This window comes from Physeter macrocephalus, chromosome 5, assembly GCF_002837175.3.
Source record: "Physeter macrocephalus isolate SW-GA chromosome 5, ASM283717v5, whole genome shotgun sequence".
In the NCBI taxonomy this organism is placed as follows: domain Eukaryota; kingdom Metazoa; phylum Chordata; class Mammalia; order Artiodactyla; family Physeteridae; genus Physeter; species Physeter macrocephalus.
Genome location: NC_041218.1, coordinates 89,920,465 through 89,944,905, shown reverse-complemented (window position 1 = coordinate 89,944,905; position 24,441 = coordinate 89,920,465). Strand labels below are relative to the sequence as shown.

The 24,441-nt window shown below is 36.4% G+C and overlaps 1 protein-coding gene across 1 annotated transcript in view; it reads left to right on the top strand.

Annotated features, from left to right (window-relative positions):
- Positions 1-23,908, top strand: part of ORC5 (origin recognition complex subunit 5) — a 74,042-nt gene extending 50,134 nt beyond the window's left edge. Inside the window, exons 13-14 of the mRNA XM_007112116.2 lie at positions 14,514-14,626; positions 23,100-23,908. Of these exons, the coding sequence (XP_007112178.1) occupies positions 14,514-14,626; positions 23,100-23,145 (159 nt within the window). The 3' untranslated portion in view covers positions 23,146-23,908. The remainder of the gene's footprint in view (positions 1-14,513; positions 14,627-23,099) is intronic.
- The last annotated feature ends 533 nt before the right edge of the window (positions 23,909-24,441 follow it).

Sequence of the window (24,441 nt, the reverse complement as noted above, 5' to 3'; positions counted from 1 at the left end):
CGCGGCATGTGAGATCCTCCCAGACCGGGTCGCGAACCCAGTTCCCCTGCATCGGCAGGCGGACGCGCAACCACTGCGCCACCAGGGAAGCCCTTCCCTAAACTTTTTCATGTGATTTTTTTCAGCCTTACCTAAGTTTCAAAACTTGTCATTTACTTGTTCATCCTTTACTAAGCACATACTTGGTGGCGTGCACAATGTTAGGTACTAGAAAAACAAAGATAATACAGTTTCTAGTTTTTAGTTTAGTTAAATGGAAAAATTGTCTCTGAACCCTCTTTTGTTTTCACTTCACTTAGTTGTTCAACAAGCCCAGTCTGTTTTTCTTCCTAAACACAAATGTCTCAAACTTATTCCTGTCTTCCCACCTCCACTGCCATTGCCTTAAATCCACAGCTTCATTATTTCTTAGTTAGACCATTGCAACACTGTCCTAACTGGTCTCCCTGACACTGACATCTTCAAATTCATTTTGCATACAGTCATCAGCAAAAATCTTAAAAAATAAATATGGCCTTATTTTTCTGCTTACGCTTTTTTAGTGAGTTGCATTATCTACAGAACCAAGTCTGCATTTCATAGCATTTCTTGTGAGGCCCTTCAGAGACTGGCACTATTTTCTGCCACTGTCTTTATTCATCTTGTACACCATTCACAGTAAGGTGTTTTCCTCGCTGAAAGCACACCCGTTTTCCTTGTTGTGTTGTTACATGTGCTGTCCTCCCCACTGTTGAGCTCTCTTTTACGTTTCGTGGTCCACCCCCCAAATGCCATTTCTCAATGAATTCGTGTTTTGCCTCCCTTCCTATTAGTCATTACCTTTTCTAAAGTCAGGTAATTGGATTTATCCATATCACTAGCATAGCACTCATATTGTGTTATTGCCATTGTATTATATGTTTGTCTCCCCTGATTTCTTTGAGGGCACAGGTCTTCTTTTTTGTGTCTCTTGCACTGTGCCTTGAACATGGGATTCACTTGTTGAATGTATGACTTCCCATTCTTCTAAGCATGAAGTTAGGGTCTTCCTGGATACTAAAGATCTGCAGTCATCTGTATGCTAAAAAGTTCCAGAGATGAGAGGTGCTATCTTTAGTTCCTCTAGGTATAAACATTCATGCCACTTTTTGTTTATCTGAGTGTTTTGAAGAGTAACAGTCCATTCCCTGCCTTTTTTTTTAATACAAATTCACGGTGATGCTTTTTTTTAATAAATTTATTTACATATTTATTTTTGGCTGCATTAGGTCTTCGTCGCAGCACACAGGCTTTCTCTAGTTATGGCGAGCAGGGTCTACTCTTCGTTGTGGTGTGCATGTTTCTCATTGAGGTGGCTTTTCGTTGCAGAGCATGGCTCTAGGTGCGTGGGCTTCAGTAGTTGTGGCCCGCGGGCTCAGTAGTTGTGGCTCACGGGCTTAGTTGCTCCGCGACATGTGGGATCTTCTCAGACCAGGGCTCGAACTGTGTCCACTGCATTGGCAGGTGGTTTCTTAACCACTGTGCCACCAGGAAGCCCCACCGTGATGATTTTAAGTTGAATTAACTTAGAGAGTATTTCCCTCCCTTCCATTGCTGCACTCACCACCTCTCCTTTGTATGCATAAAAATGTCGGTTGAATTCTTCTTCATATATGCCATATGTTCATGAATTATCACATTGCCTGAAATCAGATCAAATGTGTTGCTTGTTGGGTTGGGTGGACCTCATACACTGACATGTTAAGTTTTTTTATTTAAATAATTTAATGTTTCATATTGTAAAGCTCTTCCAAAACAAGCAGGGTAGGATATTTCACAAATCAATTGACATATATACTAACCTATGAAAGTATAAAAATAATGAGCATGTTAAAATTTAATTACAGTTGTAAATTGATTTCCTTTTGTTGGCAGAAAGAACATAGTTTATTAGCCCAGGAACAAGTTCACACTGTTTTAACATCAAGCACTTCCAGCTGAAGCTTGTTAGTGACTGCCTCTCGGATTAAGAAAAAAAATCCTCCCTGTGGTACATGAACTCCTATTGTTAAGACGTAAATAATCAGCTCATTCCCTAGATGGATGAGAACAAAGAACATAATAGTACACAGAGCAAAGATTAACTAAGCAAATATTGTACAACCCCATTAAAGATGAAATTTTAAAACATTTTATGTTTAAGGAGGTTTTTAGTTTTTATTTTTCCTTGTGAATGCCTCAGTCATGACATAGGTGCTAGTCAGAGGGAAAAAAATAAATATTTTGGCTTTTGAATTAGGTAGACTGATTATTTTAAGCTAAAGTAAAATAAAATCCTTTAATTAGTGTCAATATGTTACATATATGTGTATATGTGTGTGTGTGTGTGTGTGTGTGTATATAAAGACTACGGAAATACTATTCTCTTTGTAATAAGATGCTTCAGATTTTTAGTTTTGTTTGTTTATTTTTAAACCAAGGAGTAAAAACCAGAATTTATATTTTGAGGAGAAACATCAATGGAAACATGGCTAAAACTTAGAGGTAAAGTGACTGACTTTTTGTACAACTTTCTTTCTAAACTTTATTCTGTATTTCCTAGCACAAAGTCTAAATCCTCACTTTGAAAAAGAAAACCCATTTTCTAGGCTAAATTTTTTGTCAGTTGAATTTCATTCATTTGAATTTGAGCTTGATACAGTAAAATAAAATCCTTTAATTAGTGTCAATATGTTACATATATGTGTATATGTGTGTGTGTGTGTGTGTGTGTATATAAAGACTACGGAAATACTATTCTCTTTGTAATAAGATGCTTCAGATTTTTAGTTTTGTTTGTTTATTTTTAAACCAAGGAGTAAAAACCAGAATTTATATTTTGAGGAGAAACATCAATGGAAACATGGCTAAAACTTAGAGGTAAAGTGACTGACTTTTTGTACAACTTTCTTTCTAAACTTTATTCTGTATTTCCTAGCACAAAGTCTAAATCCTCACTTTGAAAAAGAAAACCCATTTTCTAGGCTAAATTTTTTGTCAGTTGAATTTCATTCATTTGAATTTGAGCTTGATACAATAGACAACAAAAACAGCTGTGGAAAACAGTGTATACTTCCCTAAAATCTGAAAATTATTGGCAAAGGAATATGTCTTCATAGGTGATAGAAACCAAGAAGGGGAGTAATAATTTCCCCACAGAAATTTAAATTTACTTAGGTAATTAAAATGGTATTTCTTGACAATTATTCCAGTGTTTCAGGAAAGACCTTTTCATATCTTTGCTTTAAAAATTTTTAATGTGTATCCTAACTTTTAATTTATTCAACTATTATATATTTTGTATGATTTATAGTCTTGAATTTTTTTGGTAAATTATCTTTAATCCACAAATGTATAGGAAGTTTTGCTTTGGGATACCATTTTCAGTGTTGTCAAATAATTTCAGATTTTAAGAAATTGTGCTTTTTCCCTCCACCTTAATTTATCTTTTAAACATTAAATCTTAACAACAGTAATTTTATGTCTAATATAATATGCAGTTTGATTTATGAAAAGTTTAAATGTCGTAAGGTTAATAAATTCCACATTAATATTACTTTGGTAATATCAAACCTCTCATATCTGATAATTTTGTTCACAGGATTGTTGATTGTTAATTCTTAAGGCTATTACCTGTATCCCTGGGGCAGGACATTTGCCTATGTTGAGATACTTCTTTATCCTTTTTGCTACAATTTCATTTAAGTTTTTTCCTCTTTTATCTGCAGTGCCTTTGCTGCTGGGTTTCTAACCTCCAGCAGACACACAGTATCTATCCCCTTTCATTGTGGAATGCGTTCAGAGTTGTCTTTTTACTCACTTTTCCTTATTGGTGCCTTCTTCCGTAAAGCTTTCCTTAGTCTGTCTCAATCCGATGATCTCTTCCCTATATTCTGCATCTCCCTTTGGGGTAGTGTAAGGAGTGTAAGCTTTGAATTCAGATGGTATTCAAATCCAGTGTAACTCTTACCACTATTAGCTCAGTGATCTTGAATATTTACTAACCTCTCTGAAGATGTTTCCTCTTCTCGAAAAAGAGCTTTATTTATAGTACCTAACTCATGGCTGTGCTGTTGTGAGGACTGAAGGAATTAAAGTGCCTAGTACAACGCCTATAACTACAGCCTGTAGATACAGATCTGTCGATGTCAGTATCTCATCTATAGAGCCTGGGCTCAATAGCAAGTTCTACTCCCTATACTACTCATTACCCATGGTCACTGATATTCAGTAGAACTGACCATTCAGGAGTGAATGCCAGATACATATGTGTCATTCTCAGGAACTTTGAAGAGCAGTAGAAGAAAAGATAAAAGCACTGACTGGGGTCTTTACTACGGTAGTCAGTCTTGGCAGACCACCTTCTAATATTCGTGAACACCCAAAATGAAGCATTATTTTGGCTAAGCATTTTTAATATGTTAAATATTCTTAGGATTAAGTACTTAATTTAAAGTTAGTCACAACTCTAAAATGTTTTCTAGTAAACCTCTTGCATGGTATATATGTTATATTCTTTTTCATTGGGACTTTTGGATTAATAATTTGAAACATCTGCTAACATGTCCAACATATTAATTTGTTAGGGGTGACTGACTAGGGGCTGATAATGCCAGTCCTCCTTTTATGATGTCTGTTTTCTCATCTGTGAAATGAGGCATTGATCTCCAAGGATTCCAGTCCTGATGGGCTAGCTCATAATTTTATTTCATAATAATTTTTATAATGGAACACTTTAGTATTTAATAAGTTTTGAAGTGCATTTGGTTGCTATAGCCTCCAAACAAAAACAAAACTTTCACCATGGATAAAAATAGAAATAAAAGGTAGAATTTGAGGAAATGTAGCACACTGAGGTTGGGATTTACATAATAGCAGTTTTGCTCTAATCCTTCTATGCTTTAGAGGAGGTGATAAGTTGTACTAGCCACGGGTTTGCAACAACATTGTGATATTTTTATGGGCTCACAGCATGAAACCAGCAGCTACAAATCCTCCTTGTGGCTGAACCACAAGTCACAACTAATTATCTGGCTTTCAGTGGGAAAATCTGTAATCTATAAACTTTTTAAAAACCCGTATAGCCTCACCCCAGTCACCTATCAATATTGAAATAATATTCTCAAACTTGCCCACTTTGAGCAATATTTTATCAAGTAGTTTCTTTAAAATCCCTGTAAATAAAGGTCAAAAAATGTTTTTATTTCTGTGAGTAGGTTTAAGTATCTACTTCATAGGTAGTTAAATATTTTGAGATTAAATGCCTTCTGGCAGTTTATAAGGTCTTTCTCAAAGCCCTCTGTATTTTGTGTATTTTAGCAGTGTTGTTATTTTTTAATTAAAAAATTTTTTCGAGTTGCTGTAGATGCATGTGCAGTTGAAAGAAATAATAAGGGCTCTTTCTCGATGCATGCCCTTTACCCAGTTTCACAACCAGGAAATGGCCGTCGATGCGATGTACTGATCTTAATCAAATTTTCCACTTCTGCATGTATTCATTTTTGTGTATGTCTGTGCATATTTGGTTATTTGAAATTTTATTCCATGTGTAGGTCTGTGCATCTCTCTCCACAGTCGATATATCAGTTCTACCATCACAAGGACCCCTCCTTTTATAACCACACCCACCTCTCTCTTGCCTGTTCCCCTAATCCCTGGCAACCACTAATCTCCACCTCTAAAATGTTTGTCATTTCAAGAGTTTGTATAAATGGGATCATACAGTATGTAACATTTGAGATTGGCTTTTTTTTCACTCAGCATAATTAATTCCTTTGAGAGTCATCCAAATTGTTGCATGCACCAATAGTTCATTCTTTTTTACTGCTGAGTTGTATTCCATGATATGGAATATACAGTTTGTTTAACCATTCACCCATTGAAGGATACCTGGGTTCTTTCCAGTTTTTGGTTGTCACAAATAAAAGTACTATGAAAGTTCATAATACAGGTTTTTGTGTGAACATGCCCAGAGGGTGCAATTTCTGGGTAATAAGGTTTAGTTTAGTTTAGCATGTTTAGTTCTGTAAGTGGTATCAGTGTTTTACTACTTCCAGTGAAATATGATAACCTTACTTACGTTTAGGTTACTTTAACGTTCCCACTTTTTAAATATCATTGTCTTGATTATCAGATGGTGTCAGTATTTAATCAAATATGATTTAGAAAACTCATGAGGAGATAGTCTACTTTATCCATATTTCTGCTCTTTCCGTTGTTCTTTATTCTGTCTTGATGTTCAAGGTTCCTTCTTTTTTTACTTCCCTTTTGTTTAAGGAACTCCATTTAGCCATGCTTCAAAGGTAGGTCTACTAGTGACAGATTCTTTAGTTTTCCCTCATTTGAGAATGTCTTTATTTCCACTTCGTTCACGAGGGATAGTTTTGCCAGATACACAACGTACAACTGCCAGCCTTTGGGCAGGACTCCTGTTCAGTCCAGGAGAGAAATAAGCCTACCTGGGTAGCTTTCTGTTCTGGAATGGGTGTCAGGAGATGCTGAGCCTGGGTCACCTTGTGCTGTTGGGTGGGGATTCGTCAGACTTCCTGCCTCTACATTATTCCTCCATTCCTGGGTCCTTAAGCAGTCTGCCTTCCTCTTTCCACCTTTCAGAGTCCTTTGTTTGCTGTTTAGGTTATTTCCAGGGTTTATAGTTGCACTTAGCAGGGAAGAACTCTAAATATGAATCTGTGCCATGTTATCTGGACCAGAAGTCCTCCTGTATTTTTTTTTAATATATTTTCTTCTGGCTAGGCTTGTTGTTGGTATTTGTTTATGAAATATGTTTTAGGGTTATTTTAGCTCAATTGGATGAAAAGCTTTCTGTAAATTGGACAGTGCTAAAAAAGATTTCAAAATATTCAAATATATTTTGCCATTATTTAGAGAGCTTTTCCCCAACAAAGATTAAATCTTTCTAAGACATCAATTTTATAGCCTGCAAAATATTCCAGTTAATTCTTATTTGCTGGAACTAAATCACTTCCTTCATTTGGGGTCTTAACAACAGTAGCAACTCCTGTGTGTCTGTTTTCTTTGTTACTAAATCCTTGGCTGCTGCAGCAGATGAGAAAGACTCTGATTCCACCTCTATCTTATGTTTGCACACGCTCACATACAAAACTGAGTCTGGTCCTGAGTACCCTTACTGTCTACAGACTTTTGCCATATTCCTACTGACCATATCAAAATATTTAGGCATTAATGCCAGCCTGCAGATGTGACCTCATCATTTTGTCATGAACATTTAATGTTGGGCAAGGGAGTAAATCAGTATTTTCCATGATCCTATTCATCTTTGAATGCATAGTACCTAGACCAAGTCCTCAAAGAGTTTCATGGATATGCAGTGGGAAATAAAAATTAGATAATTTTAAGGATTCAATAATGGAGAGGAAGGTGGGTATTCTGGTACTTACACATGTATAGATATAATTTTCCAAAGGTTTCATATATTTTTTCCAGAATTTTTCATCTAGGCATAAATTAATGTTTCAGATTCAAAATGTTGAACCCATAAGTTAATCTTTGTATTTGATTTTTTCAGTTTTACTCCACATTATTTTCATAAACTGGCGAAGTACTTTTAAGTTGCTGGTATTTGTACACTGCTTTATGTAACATTCTCCTAAATTATGTATTTGTGTGTTGGTTTTGTTCATATGATAAGTTCAAGGAGTAAAAGATCTTTGAAATTAGTGTGTTTTGTTTTTTTTTTTTTGCGGTACGCGGGCCTCTCACTGTTGTGGCCTCTCCCGTTGCGGAGCACAGGCTCCGGATGTGCAGGCTCAGCGGCCATGGCCCACGGGCCCAGCCGCTCCGCGGCATGTGGGATCCTCCCGGACCGGGGCACGAACCCGCGTCCCCTGCATCGGCAGGCGGACTCTCAACCACTGCGCCACCAGGGAAGCCCCTGAAATTAGTGTTTTTTTAATGTGAAAAATCACATTACAATTTAATTGTTTTCAGTTTGGTTTAGATTTTTTGTGTATAAGCCTCTCCGAAATCAGACCCTTCCCTCCCACCCCCCAACAAATTGAGCAGTCATCTTATTAATGTTTTGGGAATACTTTTTGACTGCCACATCTTAAAGTGGTACTATATCCTTTGTGTAATTTATGTGATTCATTTATCATGGAATCTTGGTAGAACTGAAAGTGATTCAAGGGACTGTTTCAACTTAATTGCCTTTGGTAATTTGCTGTAACTAATATGGTAAAAGTAATAAGACAGCGAGATATCTGAAAATATTCTTGAAATTCTAACTTAACTAGATTTTGTGTTTATGAAGAAAAGGAAGAAGAGTAAATATAGCATACAGCTTGGATTAAAGAATTGAATTAAATATATGAGAATATTTGAATCACAGGGAGGTAGAAGTTATAAGAAATAGTGTAGGAAATGCCAGTGGGAAAGTAAAATGGAAGTAATGTCTTCTATATTAAAAGAAAAAGAACTACTAAGGAAATCTATTTTTAATAATAAAGGGAGATTAATCTGTGAGTTTCAAATGTCTCTTACTAACCTACTTTAGCAAATGAATTCCTTGTAGAAAAATAGAAAGGAATGAAGTTAATGAGTATATTTTGCCATAGGAGATGATGTCAACTCTTTTCTATGTAGCTTCCCATTCATTAAACTTTCAGACCTACTTTCTCATCATGATCCCTACCTGTTTCTAAACTGGGAAGGAAAATGAGTTTGTCCTGACTTTCAGCAGTACTCAGTTTCCCCCAAAGACCCCATTATTCCTTGGCTGCTCATCCCTTCCTAGTAAGGGTCTCAAGCCACTCATCTTGTGAGAGATAGGAGCTCAGGGCCTGCATTCTGTCATTACTAAGTGAGCCCTTCTTTAAATCTCTTTTTAATTCTCTTTTTTCTGCATGAAGACACCTTCATCATTTGAGTGAATAGGGATATTTTGATAGCAAACCTTTGGTTGTTCTTAGTTTGGAAATGTGCCTTTTATTTCATTCTCAGTCTTAAACGATTGTATTTTTTGGCCATACGGTTCTGAGTTAACAGTTACTTTCTTCAGTATGTTGAAAATACACCACTATTTTATGTCTTTCATCGTTTTTCTTTTTTTTTTTTTTTTTTAGAGAATACTTTATTAGTTTCTGTAATCAAACCCATGTAGATAAGACCTTACATATTTAATACAGTGCGTTACCCGTGTACAAATGGAAAAAATTATGTTTAACATTTCTAGACCAATATGGCTGTTGATTTCTGTACAGTGTCAACCCAACACGGCACAACTGGGATATTTCTCCAAAGTTGACAGCACAGCTAAAGTTTCCAAAAATTCAAATTATATATATATGTATATAGATAGATTTATTTATTTATATAAAAAGACCAATAGCAGTATGTTATGCATCAATAGCACCAACAGCTTTTCCAGGTTCTGCAGTCATCTGAACAAAATTATAGCGACATCCAGCACACTCCATTAAAAAAAAAAAAAGTAAAAAAACAAAACCTGAGAAAACAGCAAACTCTGTTACTGTTGTGGTACCTGGCACCATTTTTTTTTTTTTTTATTAGCTTCTCAATTATCATCTGTCATCGTTGTTCTTAAAACAGCTGTCAGTCCAGTTGCCAGTCCTGTGAAGATAATCTGTTTTTCCTTTTCTAGCTATTTTTAAGAACTTTTTATCTTTGGTGTTCTGTACTTTCACTATGATGTGTCTAGGTATGGATTTCTTTTGATTTCTCCTTGTTTAGATTTGTTTGGTCCTTTAATTCTGTGATTTGGTGTTTTTAATCTTTTTGAATGAATTTTCATCCATTGTCTTTTCAGATATTACTTCTGCCCTATTCTTTCCATCTCTGTTTTCCTTCTTGATCTTTGATTAGAAATATGTTAGATCTTCTTACTTTGTCGTTTCTATTTTTTAACCTCTTTCATATTTTCTCTTTTTTTAACCTCTTTTGTTTGCATTCTGTATCATTTCTTCAGAACTATCCTCATATTCCTCAGTTTTCTCTACATCTGGGTCTAATCTGCCATATAATTTTTAATTTGTTATATTTTTCATACAGGTTTTATTGGTCAGTTCATTTTTTTAATCTACTTCATTTCCTGGTGAAATTGACACATTGAGTGTTTCTCCAAAGTAATTTATATATGTGCAGATTACTTTTCTTGACCTGTTCAGAAGTATTTTTTTAATTAAAATATAGTTGGTTTATAATATTATGTTAGTTTCAGGTGTAGAACATGGTGATCTAATATTTTGGGGCGTTATGCTCCATTTAAAGTTATTATAAAATATTGGCTCTATTCCTTGTGCTGTACAATATATCCTGTAGTTTATTTTATACATAGTAGTTTTTACATAGTAGTTTATTTTATACATAGTAGTTTTTACCTTTTAATTCCCTACTCTTTTCTTGTCCCTCCCCTCTTCTCTCTCCCCTCAGGTAACCATTAGTTTGTTGTCAATATTTATAAATCTCATAAAGATATTTTATTTTATTATTATTTTTTTTATTTTTTAATTTTTTAATTTTTTTATTTTTTTATTTTTGCGGTACGCGGGCCTCTCACCGCTGTGGCCTCTCCCGTTGCGGAGCGCAGGCTCAGCGGCCATGGCTCATGGGCCTGGACACTCCGCGACGTGGGAATCTTCCCAGACCGGGGCACGAACCCGTGTCCCCTGCATCGGCAGGTGGACCCCCAACCACTGCGCCACCAGGGAAGCCCTATTTCACACATTTTTAACAACCAACTTAATTTTCTGTTTCATTTAACTTAACTCCTAAACTAGGTAAATGGGAGCACATTTATAAAAATGTTGAGTAACTTGACATTTTTTTACCGTTTCATCAACTTTACTCATATGTGCATATAAAACATACTAAGAAAATCATGAACAGAATGACAGCTGGACGACTACACCTCCATGGTGAGCACATACTTACGGCACATACCAGATTTCCAAGTTAATGGGTAAGGATCCCTTGGTCCTGTTGGCTGGAGGCACACTGACAGGTCTGTTCTCTTGAACACTCTCTTTTTTTACAGATCATCCTCATTCTTTTAACACATTCTTTATTCAGGCAAGATTATAATACAACTTATTAGAAGTTAGCTCTCTCAGCTGTGATCGCATTTTAGTCATGCTTTTCATAAGTTTTAGAATTGTAGTTAGGAGACCTAAATCCTAGTCAAGTAAGTTTCTGTCATTATCTAGTCATTATCACTTTGGACAAGTCACTGAACATCTCGATTTCTACATTGGTTAAATTAATTATCTGAATCTAGCAATTTTTTTAATGCTGAGGTTGGCAAACGTTTTTAGTAAAAGGCCCACATGGTCAATATTTTAGGCTTTGCAGTCCAAGAGGCAAAATGGAGGATAGGGTATAAGTATGTGTATAAGTAAGAGAGAAAACTCTTGTCTCACTCCACCTTGTTTGCCTATGATGGGTCATCCCATTTTGAGGGCATGTTTTTCACTCATTTGCCATCAGCTGAAGACATTCTTGTGACAAAGAGGGAAGGGGCTTGGCAGGCAGGACAGGCAGAGTGACCACTGTGGTCAGTTTCACTCTTTGCCACAGTGGCATTCGTGTCCCTGTGCCCTCTTCTTTCCCCCTGAAGAATCCAGCTTTCTCATCAAATTGCAAAGGATTGGTAGTATACAGACCACATTCTGTGATATCCCCCCCTTAAAAAAAAAAATCAAAAAAATACTAGAGGAACTTTATGAGTTGAAAATTAAAGAAGAATTCTAAAATAGCTTGGGGGCCAAAGAAAAAATTAAAATGGAAATTAGAGTATAAAACTATTTCCAAGGTAATGGAGTAAAACAATAGAATGAAAAAATATTATAATTCATATCTTTTTTCCATCTTTTTCAAGTGTTTTCTCGAATGTCTACATCTCAGTGGGGATTAATTTTTTTTTTTTTTTGGCTGCACCCCACGGCATGTGTGACATTAGTTCACCCACCAGGGATCAAGCCCACGCCCCCTGCCTTGGAAGTACAGAGTCTTAACCACTGGACCACCAGGGCAGTCCTCAAAATATTATAATTCAGTTTAATAAAAGGCAAGAAAGGAATAAGAAAGACACATAGAAGGAGGAGAAATAGAAAGCTTGACATAATGGTAGAAATAAAATTTTAGAATATCTTTACAGTGAAATCAAATGGAGTATATAGTCCAGCCAAAAGGACTGTTGTTAGACTGACTATAAAAAGAAAATCACACTTCATGTTGTTTATGTGAGCACTATCTAAAGTTAAGAAAATACAAAACCTGAAAGTAAAATGATGAAAAGTATGTAGGAAAAAAGATTAGCACCTAAAAGAATGCTGATATAGGTATATTAATATTAGAAAAAAACACACTTTAAGGCAAAGCCATTACTTTTGAAAAAAAAGGACCATTAGATAATAATGAAAAGGTTTAATTTGCCAGCAAAACATGATAATTTTAAATGTATGCACCAAATAACATAGATTCAAAAATATAAAGCAAAAACTAACAATTATAAAGAGAAAAGGACAAACTTCTTATTAGAAGGGGAGAATTTTAGTACCTCTCTCAAGTAGATAAAAAATGATGTTTATAAGATTTCAACAACACAAACAAGCTTGATCTAATAAATATATGTAGAATGGAGAGTAACAGCTTCAAAATACGTATTCTTTTCAACACATAGAACATCTATAAAAAATGTTTCGGGACTTCCCTGGTGGCACAGTAGTTAAGAATCCGCCTGCCAGTGCAGGGGATTCAAGCCCTGGTCCGAGAAGATCCCATATGCCGCGGAGCAACTAAGCCCGTGCACCACAACTACTGAGCCTTTGCTCTAGAGCCCTCGAACCACGACTGTGGAAGCCCGTGCACCTAGAGCCCTTGCTCTGCAACAAGACAAGCCACCGCAGTGAGAAGCCTGCTCATCGCAATGAAGAGTAGCCGCTGCTCGCAGCAACTAGAGAAAGCCTGTGCACAGCAACGAAGACCCAGTGCAGCCAAAAATAAATAAATTTACTTAAAAAATGTTTCAAGACATAATCTAATTTGTAACATTAGAAATTAAAGTCTTAGCCTTTTGAATGCAGAGCTTCATATTTTGATGTATTGATGCAAAATGTTTTTCTAATTGAGAAAATGTTTTATATTTGCTAAATGTAGTATTTTCTATGCATAAAATACTGTGGTAATTATCCATATGTTCATTTTAAAAAATTGTTAATAAAGTAATGACAGCTGACTGAACATTGCATAACAGTTTTCCCTTTGAAATTTAATGGGAGTTCCCTGGTGGTCTAGTGGTTAGGATTTGGTGCTTTCACCACTGTGCCTGGGTTCAATCCCTGGTCAGGGAACTGAGATCCTGCAAGCTGCGTGGCGCAGCCAAAATAATGATAATAAAATTAAAAAATTGTAATGGGAAACATAGTGGAGTCTTTGCAGCATAGTACAGTGAGCAAGGACTCTTAGGTTTGAATTCTTGCTAAGCCACCTCCAGTTCTGGGATCTGAAGGAAGTTACTTAACATCTCTTAGGCTCGTTTATAAAATGAGTATGATAGTGTCCACCTTGTAGGGTCAAGAGGAATAAGTGAGATGCTGTGTATAGGTACTTGGTATGAAGCAAATCACTACTATTATTACTGTTTTTATTACTCAGAATGTTTACTGCATCTCAAGGTATTGATCTCAAGTTAAGTGAGCATGTTTTTATTCCTAAGACACGTGATTAGGTATTACGGATACTATAACTCTTATCCCTTATATTGCCACAGGCAGTTACAGGTCACCAAGTCTCCAGATCTTCTTGCCATTGCTGGCTTCTTTTTTCTGTTGGCCTGCAGGAGATGAGAATAAAAAATTGGGAGAAGAGAATGGGCTATTCAAAGAATTTCAGCTCTTGGGTCAGCTTTCTTTCTTGGATTTCAGAGCATTTAACACTTTTGTTGGCGTTATGCATGTGAAGTTACTTTGATTTTGACCTGTCAAAATACACTTTTGCTTTTGCCAGTATTAATCCACCCGGTGTTTTCCTGACTACCTAGTTGGTGATCAGTAGGTAAAAGAAGACTAAAAGAAGACTAAGTCCAGGTCTGAAGGATGTATTTCTTACCTCACCAGCTACCCAACTCTGAAAAAGGCCCACTTTCACATTTTAACTGCTCAATTCTCAAGGGAGTACAGATTTGCTATTCTGAGCTATTTAGTTAGAAACTTCATAAAGTTTTCATGGAGAGAAGGAATGTCCTTTGTTTATAGTTTTTAAAGGTTAGCAGTCATGTGTGTGTCATTAAATAAAATAAATTTGTCTCTAGTGGAGTCCTTAAAGATTGATCATTGGTTTAACTAAGACTTTAAGCACATGTACAAATTCGTATATACAAATTTCAATGTAGTCATATTCTTTGCAGATGGTCTTGTGAATTCAGTTATGTATCTTTATCAAAGTATAAAATGTTTCAGAAACAAGGGCATCATGTAATCTGATTAAACCATTTTCTCATAAAAATGCTTTCTTATTTTTAGATTACCTCTTTAGTGACTCTTCAGCTATTAACCCTGGTTGGCCATGACGATCAGCTTGATGGACCAAAATACAAATGCGCAGTATCTCTAGACTTCATCAGAGCTATTGCTAGGTAAGTGTAGAATAATTGTTAACTTAAATGTCTTGAATTATGTAAATGATATACTAAATATAAAAATTAATCTTCTTTCTAATATAATGTCATTAGTCATTTAAGCAAGAAAAGGTCATTTTCGTGCCAAGAATGCATAAATTTCACTGTAGAATGAACCCTCTCATCAAATTTACAAATGACATAAAATTGGGAGAATTACCTAACATGTTATATGGCAAAAAATCAAGATTCTGAGAGACCTTAACAGACTGGAATAATGGTCACATAGTAGCAAGGTAGGATTTAATGGGCAGTTGACTACAAAAAACTAGTATGTACTGTAGTGTATGCAGAAGTCAAAATACAATTACACATGAAACTTATATAATGTTATAAACCATTGTTACCTCAATTAAAAACACAAAAAACAAAAAAACTCATAGGTACTAAAACAAGATGGAAGAGACCTGGCTTAAGTTCTAAGTATTTTAGTTGACTGCAGGGTTTTAAAAGTCTTGGTGTCTTGTTCAAGGGATATAATAGGTCTACTATGTGTTGCCATAGGCAGATCAAATGTGGTATGCTATGCTGTGCTTGGAGTTTTAAAAGGGGGCATTAATGGATGGGTACATGCTGAGGGGGCAGGAGGAGAGTAGTAGAATGAGGAACCATGTCACATCCCTGAGTGAGGGGCAAGGTGTGAGAGAAAAGGCTTAGGAAGGATATGGTAACCACCTCAAGTATTTCAGAGGCTGTCATGTGCAAAATGGATGAAACTAATTCTTGATAATTCTAGAGCATTAGAAATTCAAGGGAAGAAAGTATGTCTGTCAAAATGAAAGCTATCTAAAAATGTAACAAGGTTCCTCATGAAGAGGTGTACTTGCTGTTAGGCAAAATGTTCCAGCCATTGTGGTTGCAACTGGATAACAGTTTGTCAGGACTTGTAGTAGAAGAGGTAGTGTGTGGGTAGTCTGGTAGGTGGAACAAGACAAGCCATAATGCAGTGTCTTCCCAACCTTTTTGAATATGATGATTCCATTTTAAAATCCTTTTAAAATTAATCATGGAAGTATTTTTGTATATTTCAAAATTAATAATATATAGGCATGGAACATTATTCAGCCTAAAACCAGTGCTTGACATAGGTATGGATTTGCAGATCTCCTCTAATGAATTTTACAGTTTCTTAAAGTTTCTGTAGTCCACAGGTTGGCAGCCTCTGCCCCGAAGTCTCTTCTGAATTAAAAGTTCTGTGATACTATGAAGCAGGTATTGAGACATTTTGATGACATGTAGACTCTGAAACTTGAAATGAGCGTTTTGAAATGTGTTGTTATGATAAAACTGGGCAAACTTTTACACTGAGGAAATGGAGCAGAAACTTTTTTGGAATGCATTCCACATGACCATAAAGCAGGAACTTTCTGTTTCTAAATAATGGTATTTAAAACTCTGTATCTTAAGAGCCTCTGTCAAAGGCATAACTTTGAATGCTGAATGTTTACTTCAGGGATTTTGTTATGACTGTGTATGTGTTGAGTTGTGCCCCATCGTGATCACGTGCAGGACAGGTCTGTGAGTGCCCCGTGTGATGAATGTGCAGTGAACTGAACTGAACTGTGTGTTGCTTAACCCACATCACTGATACTAAACACATCCAGAGAAGTGCACTTCCATTTACAGCCTCAGAAGGGAGGGAATTGTAGACCTGGAATTTTGCCGTGAACTTGGGAACTCTAACTTGCTTTGTTACATGTGTTTACTCTTACTTTCCAGTGTCCAAAGAATAGTCACCTCCCTCTTTCCACATCTGCCCTCATCCACCCTCTCATCCCAGTGATGTTTTTGTGCTTCCTTTCTGATGATTTAACCTGCCATTTTTTCCTTCCCTCCCCCATCCTTCTATCTTTCCCTAATATTCGTCACTGCCTTGATGAAAACCTGATTCTTACCTGGAGATACTACTTTCCCTAGAGTTATCTCTAGTGGTAGCTTCTTACTTTCTCAAACCCCAGTCCCTGAGGGTTGGATGCTCTTTAAGTGCTATCCTTTTTTCTTGTTGCCATTTCTAGATTGTTACTTTCCCCCAATTTCTTGTGAAAATGTGGGTTTCTTTGAGACTGTTGCAATCTGGCTCTATTTTCCTCTTCTCCTTATGACTGATGATCTTCTACCAGCCTCCCAGCCATTCCACCTCATGTATTGAACAGTAGAGCATGTGGTTCATAGGCTTCTTTTCAACCTAGATTCTTGACTCTATTCAAACCACAAGTCCTAATGTCTGTCTTCACTCTGTTGAGCATTCACTGCTTCACAGAGCTAAATCGAGACTATCAGTTGAGAACTTCTTCAGCTGCCTCCATTGGTGCCCATCTTCTGTCTTCCCTGTATCAGTAGGTTGGGATCCTCTCTTACTGTCGAAGGTGGATTCTTCCACTTCTGCTCTGAATTCTGTCTTCTCCCTTTGCCCAGAACCTTTTGCAGTCCTCAGACTATCTGTTGTTTCAGGCACCCAGCATGGCTGACCTCTCTCTGCCCCTCAGAACTCTCTTCTCCTAGAGCCCATGATTCCAGTCTTATGGTTTTCATATTTATTCTTTGGCTGTTTCTTCTAAAGCTCATTTGCCAGCATATCCTATCCACCTGACCTTTAAATGGAGCTGGTCCTTGAGGCTTGGCTCTTTTTTCTTTTCATATTATATTTTTTCCTAGGTAATTGTAGCTTTACCCCTGCTTCAACAACTATCTATGCACTAATCTTACTCCCCAGTTTTTAAAGGCCAGACCTTTTTCTAATATTCTTGACCTTTACTGGGTGTTTCCCACCTATATCAATGTACTTCCAAAACTGAACTCAGGAACTCCTACCTCTGCTTCTGTCTGCCAGCAAAAAGGGAGCGATGCAGCTTTCTTCCAGTGTTCCCTGGTTCAGCGGTTAGCACTGCAGTCTACCATGTTGCACAGGCCTGAAACCTGGGAGTTATTTTTGACATTTCTCACTCCCACACTCACAGTATCCAAGCATTAGTCCTTTTGAGCCTGTTGAGTCCCTCCTATTGTATCTCAGATTCATTCACTTTTGTCATTTGTTCTGTTAGCCCTCTAGACAGGGCCACCATCATCTCTTCTCTGGTAGCTTCCTAATTGGTCTTCTGTCTACTCTTATTCCCTTATGATTTGTTGTCCACACTGTTGCCAGAATGATCTTATAAAAATTTAATATCACCTTCCTACTTAAAAGTCTTTAATATCAATAGTTTCCCATAACTCTTAGGATAAAAGACAGAATGTTTAAAATAGCCGGCGAGGCCCCAGTGACCTGGCCCCGGCCTTTACGCCCAGCCACGCCTGCCACGCACATCTTCTCCCCTAGGTATTTGTACTTTAACCTCTCTGGCTGCTTTCAGTTCTTCATATACACCATTCATTGCATATGCAGCACTTCCCAACTCCTCCTCTCCTTTATCTAGCTAACTGCTGCGTAACCTTTAGATTTCAGTTTAAATGTCTCTTCCTTGAAGAAGCCATCTCAGACAATGACCTCCCATTGCTCACGCCTGCACACACACACTATAAACAGTTACACAGGTCCCCTTATCTTCTGAGACTTATCATTATTTTACGTAAATAATTAATTCAGTAATTAGAACTTCCTCCCTACAGTATAAGTCCATGAAACTCAGAGCAGAGACTGTGTAAGTCATTGCCTTACTCAAACCCAGCACAAGACTTTAAACTTAATATATGCCAAATGTCCAAAGTAGTGCATGTTTTTTAAAAATCACGATTAGCAGTAAAATTTCAGATGAAAGGGAACAATTGTGGACTTGACTCTGGGGGCGGCAAGAAGAAGGGAGCTCCTAAGGAGACAGCATTTCATTCCAAATTGAGGTTTGGTGGAGATCAGAGATCCCGAGGATAGTTAGCAAAGATGAAGTAGGTAGCCCTAGTTCCAGACACCCGTGCCAGAGAATGAACAATGAGATCACAGGACACAACCTAAATATCCAAAGTAAGGGAATGGATCAGTAATTTATTATATATTCTTACAAAAAAACCATTGTGCGGTTATTTAAAAATCATAATTTTGAAGGATAAAAACACAGGAAAACACTCATGATACAAGCTTAAGTAGATAAAACAGTGATATAAAAGTTGTATATTACACAAGAAAGGTAGAAAAACCTAAGGCAAGGGAGTAATGGTCAAAATTGTCAGTTGCTGCCGAGAAATCAGGCCGAGTCTATCCGATTTAATGGTAAAGCAGTCATTTGTAACTTTATCAAGAACACTTTCAGGGATACAGTGGGGTAGAAGTCAGGTTATAGGGCATTTAAGTAGTATTTATAAGAAACTTGATGCAGTAAATAGAATGCTTTTTATTCACTTAAGATTTATTGTGTTGTCCATTATAATCCCTATGCTAGGCTTTGGGCATATAGCAAGAAGTATAACAGATTTGTATCCTATCCTCATGTGCCTACATTCTAGAATATTTTTGCTATAAAGAGGAAGAGAGGATTGTTACCTACTAAACAGATTGTGGGGTTGTGAGCAGGTAATTATTTTTTAAAGATTTGAGCATATTTAAATGCTGATAGGAAAGAACTCGTAGAGAAGGAGAGTTAATGATACAAAAGAGAGGTATTAATTTAAAGCACAAAGTCCTTGAAAAGGTGTAGAACATGGGATTTAGAAACATGAGTTAAAGAAATGGGCCTCGATGAAAGAGGGGAATCCCTTTGCATTATAACAAGAGGAAAAGGTGGATTCAGATGGAGCTGAATTGGGAGATTTGGTGGCAAGAAGTTGAGGGAGGTCTGATCTGATGCCTTCTATTTTGCCTGTAAAGGAGGAGGCAAATTGAGACTAAAGACAGAAGTACTAGCAGTTTGAGAGGAATATGGATATTTGAAATAGCTGCTGTGGGGAATGGAAGAAAGTGCTGACAAGGAAAGCAACTTGATGCTAGTGTTGAGGGCCCAGTTGAGGATCCTGACCTTGAATTTACAGTGACAGCAATCTGTGAAACTTGTGATCTTCTCCAACAGCATTCCATATGCCAGGTACTGGGACAGCAAAGGGCTGTAATTGAAATCACATAGGATTGGGGTTTTGCCAGGTGAATTCAGTGGATGCTAGCAAATGAATGCTTGAAGTGACAAACCATGGAGTCTAAGCTAGGAAGGGAAGGAAGGAAGTAAAGCCAGTAGAGGGCTAATAGTTCAGTGCCTGGCACATAATACTCAGTAATTATTTGTAGATCAGGAGAAAGCGAAGAGAGGTTTGTGAACTAGTTGTCTCCACTGGAGGTAAGAGAGAGGGATAGTGTGCAGTGAAGTCACTAAAGCTGAGGCAGATCTTGGGATGGAGAGGAAGACTGAACTGGGTGCTGCATTATTAGCTGACTAAGAGGTGGTGACATGGGGATAAAGGGTGGTTAGTGGAACGGTCTGAGACTCAGAGGAGCAGAGCTTTTTGCACAGGGCCACCAAGCCCACCTGCCAGGACTGCCTGGGCTACAGTAGAGTCTAACCTCACTGGAAAGATCTGAAGAAGAGGCTTGGTGCTTCAGGGGGAACCAACTTTCAGTTAAGCCTGGGAGAGGAAAAAAACCATTCATTCATGGAAGAGGTAGAGGACATAGAGAATGTTCTTGACCAAGGAACAGTGGAAAGATTTGGACAGAGAAGCATTAGGAGGCTGGTTCCAGAAAGGAGCACAGAGTATGGAGGTAGAGTATGGGAGAGGACAGATGACAAGAAGTGTATTAAATATTGTCCCTGGGTTGTTCTTAATGTTAACGGTAGTTAAAGTTTCTAATTTTTTCCCTCCACAGTCAGTGGGTAGACACTACAAAATAACTTACGATTGCAACTTAAAGTTGTATGATTGCAAATTGTCCGAAGGACCAAGCTAAAAATGAAAAACTCAAACTGCCTACAAAAGTAAAAGGAAATAAAACAGTGTCCCATGAGAAAAAAGTATTTCAATGTAGTAAAAGCATCAACAAAGTGAAGTAAAAGGATAAAGGCAAAATTAAATCCTTAGATATATGCCATGTAATTAACTTGTATTAAAGTATTCTAAATTCTGGTTTAAGAATTACTCCTAGGCAGAGTGCCACCAACATTATTTTTGTTTATCCTATTTCTTTCTAAATGCTTACTTTAGAAAAAAATTATTTGTGTTCTATGAGAGAGAGAATCTCCTGTAGTGTTTAAAAACTATCTTTGGAATGTGTGATTTAAGTTTTGATGTCGCCCTGTGGTTATTCTATCTAATTCTGCTGTGTCTTAAAATAATATATTTGGGGATTAGTTGGGTAAGTCACCTGTTTTTATACTGGGGGATGGAAGGATGATAGAGAAAGGTAGTCATACATCTTGGGCAGTAAATGTTTCTTAGAGGAATGATCTTACATATTCATTTCACAATTAATATAGTTTTTTTAAAAGTCCAAAAATCTTAACTGTATGATTCAGTTTGCTTGAGTACTTACCAGTGGCAAAGCAGAGAAATGGAATGTAGTGAACCTTTAAATGCTTAAGTGTTTTTAAGTGTTTAAGTGTTTTTAGTGTAAATTGCTTAGTATTTTTAAGTCAGTCCATTCATTCTAAAAAGAAAAATTTATTGCATAAACTATGCTGCAGTGTTAAATAGATTATTAGATAAGATGAAGGAGTCCTACCACTAACAAATCACAGTATTTTCATTTGTTTATGTTCTAGTACTAGTCCATTATACAAACATTTCTCTGTAGCTATCACAACATAGTTGCAATTCTCTTTTCTCCTTACCTCTCTTAATATTGTAGTTATGGCTTCATATTGATCATTTTGTATGGGTTTGTAATAGTCGATCAAATAATGCCTTCTGGTCCCATAGTGTTAGAATTTTAATTGTTTTCATCTTAACCTCTTCTAAACTTTTTCTTTTCCACTGAATGCAAAAAAAAAAAAAAAAAAAGAAAAAAATCCAAAAGACAATAAAACTTAACATTAAGTTCACTTTACCTTGTCACTTTAGGTTTATAACCTTAAGACCCAAAATCATTGTGGGGAAATGTGCCTGGAGAGATATACAAATTCAACCTTCCTTTTTACCTATGATTAAAAATAGCCTACTATGTCTGTTTCCTTCTAAACTCCTCTAAAAAAGATCTTTTCAACCAATCATGAAAAACCTTTTCATGATTTTTTTAAAAATGATTTGTTAGTGGTACCTTGTTACTAGTAATTTTGGTGGGGCTCTAGAGTTGAATGAAAGAAAAGCACATAAAAATAAACAGCTTTATGATATAATAACCATACCTTTTGTGTCTTTATTCCTGAGATAAGTTTTTATTTTAGTAACTATTTTTAGTTGTTTTATTACTGCTAATGATAACAGAATTGTTTTGGCAGTGTTTTTATACAATTTGGAAAGTTTTAGTGTTCTTCTAAGAGACACTATTGTAATGAAACAAAGTACTCTTCATTCCATCATTAGGTACCACAATAGCCATAGCATCTCATTTGAGCTATTTTAAAATGTGTTTTCATAAGCAGTATCTATAGTTCCCCATTCCAGATTTTTTTAAATATTTGATATGTCAGTCATTTGCTTAGAAACTTTTTTAGAAAGTGTATTACAAAGTGATAGGCAAAAACAATAATTGATGATGGTTTAATAAATAAGAGCATGCAATTAGTGCATCTTTAAAGACTGTTCTCACATGGATGATTATTTTTGTAGAATTGAATACTTTAAGGCTTTAATTTTATACTTATTGCTAGATCATTATATCTAATTATTTTGACCATTTATTCAAATAATAAACCTCCAAGTCTGAATATTTATAGTGAAGAATGAGTTTAGAGAAAGGAAAATAATTATATGTCTCTGTCTCTTGCTATTTTATTCTGCCTGCCATCAGAGTACAAAAATATACATTCACATCGTCTGTTTGTTGTATCGTATTCTTGTATCATACAGATTTAGTTACAATACACACACAGGTCAGCCAGTGTTAAAAGACTGAAAAGAATGAAAACTACAAATGAGGACAGATGAGCTATGCATTATGTAATGATAAAACAGGTGTTTTGGAAGATAAACAATGTTCAAAAGCAAAGAAGATTTAAATACTTCTGCATCTCTAATTACTTTATTCTGGTTGTTAGACAAAAAGCAAATAGCTTTCAGATGAAATCCAAACTTTCTGTAGTATAACTGAAATACAGAATGTTGGATAATTCTAACTTCGTTTCCTTTTTTTTAGAAAAGCAAACTTTATGCGTTGGGGAAAAAAACTTTTTAAAGAAACTCTGTTCCTAGTGACATTTAAAAAAATAATGTCAATTCTATCATGATGCTTTTGACAGTATCTTAGGATTGTTTAGCAATAGTTGTGAATTATTTTGCATGTGATTCTCAGAATCATACATACAAAGCTGAGCAGTCTAGGCGGTGAGGATGCTAACATACTCTCTGTTTTTGTTTATAGGACGGTGAACTTTGACATAATAAAATACTTGTATGATTTCTTGTGAAAACAAGCTTCAAAGCCATATGGACACTGTGACAATGACTAAGCCAAGCTGTGTTCATCCAACTACTCAGTTGGCCAGGGAGAGGAGTTCTTTGGCTCTATTGGATTTGTCCAGACAGGTGCTGGCCCAGCATGGAATCTGATGAAAATACTCTGATTGGTCTGGGTGAATGTGAGCAGAAGACTATTTACCAGGGACCCTGGAGTATTTGGAAGGAACGTGTTAATTATAAACAGCAGGGTTTGAGCACAATCTGTTCTACTCTTAATGATGTTATCTTAACACTGAAATTGCCTGAAACCCATTTACTTAGGACTACATTTTACTCTGTGAACTATCCCCTGCACTTTGAACGTGCCAGCAGCCGTTGTGTATAAGCCCAGTCTTTCACTTCCTCTCCACAGGAGCCTCTGCAGTTGCTTGCCAAAGCAGATTTTTCTAAGGCCACCACTTTAAAAAATCATAGTTGCAAAATATAATAAGTAGAAGTTTTTTGTTTTTTTTTAAGATCCAAGCTTGTATATGCTTAGCTTTCACCCTGATTTTCTCAAAAGGCAAGGTAGTTTGATCAGATATAGGGCAGCTTCCACCTCTAAGCCTACTTGATAACTGAAGTATGCTTAGGTGAGGTTTATCTGGTCACTTTTGCAATTAACTACCCAACATAGCTTTTTAATCGGAATGATGGTTTTCTTTCCTTTTTTGGATCATTGGCCTTTAATAGTTCCACAATAAAATTTTTTCCTGTTATATCAGTTATGAACCTTGGGTCTGATTTTCTTGTCTATTCATATTTTTTAAGACTTTTTTGTTAGCATGTAAATGCTTTAAAATTATTTAGAGCAGATTTAAAGTGCTTAATTACGGAGTCTAGTTTAAATTTCAGTTGCATTTTATTCTTTCATTCTTTTTTTGAAGAAAAATTCTCACAATAGGCACCCCCAAAGAGGAAGCCTTTTAATGTAGTGACTGACACTTTCTGGATCAAAGAAAACGAGTGGTTGTCTACTTGCATTTATTTAGAGGTACTGAGTAGGGGGAGAAGGAATGAAATTCCTTTTTGTCTGCCTATACAACATAGCATGGAGCACCCTTACCCTGTGTCTCTTGTCCCATGGAAGATGGTAAAGTTTTGTGTTCCACAGATGTTGTTAGAAGCCAGGACCAGGGAAAAGCCGTGTGCATTGCAAATTCAGGCTTAGGCTTACTGCACGTATAAATCTGTGTATCATTCAAGTAGAAGGCAGTTTGAGTAGCTGATTCAAGGAAGAGCAATGCCACTTCGGGGATTTTCAG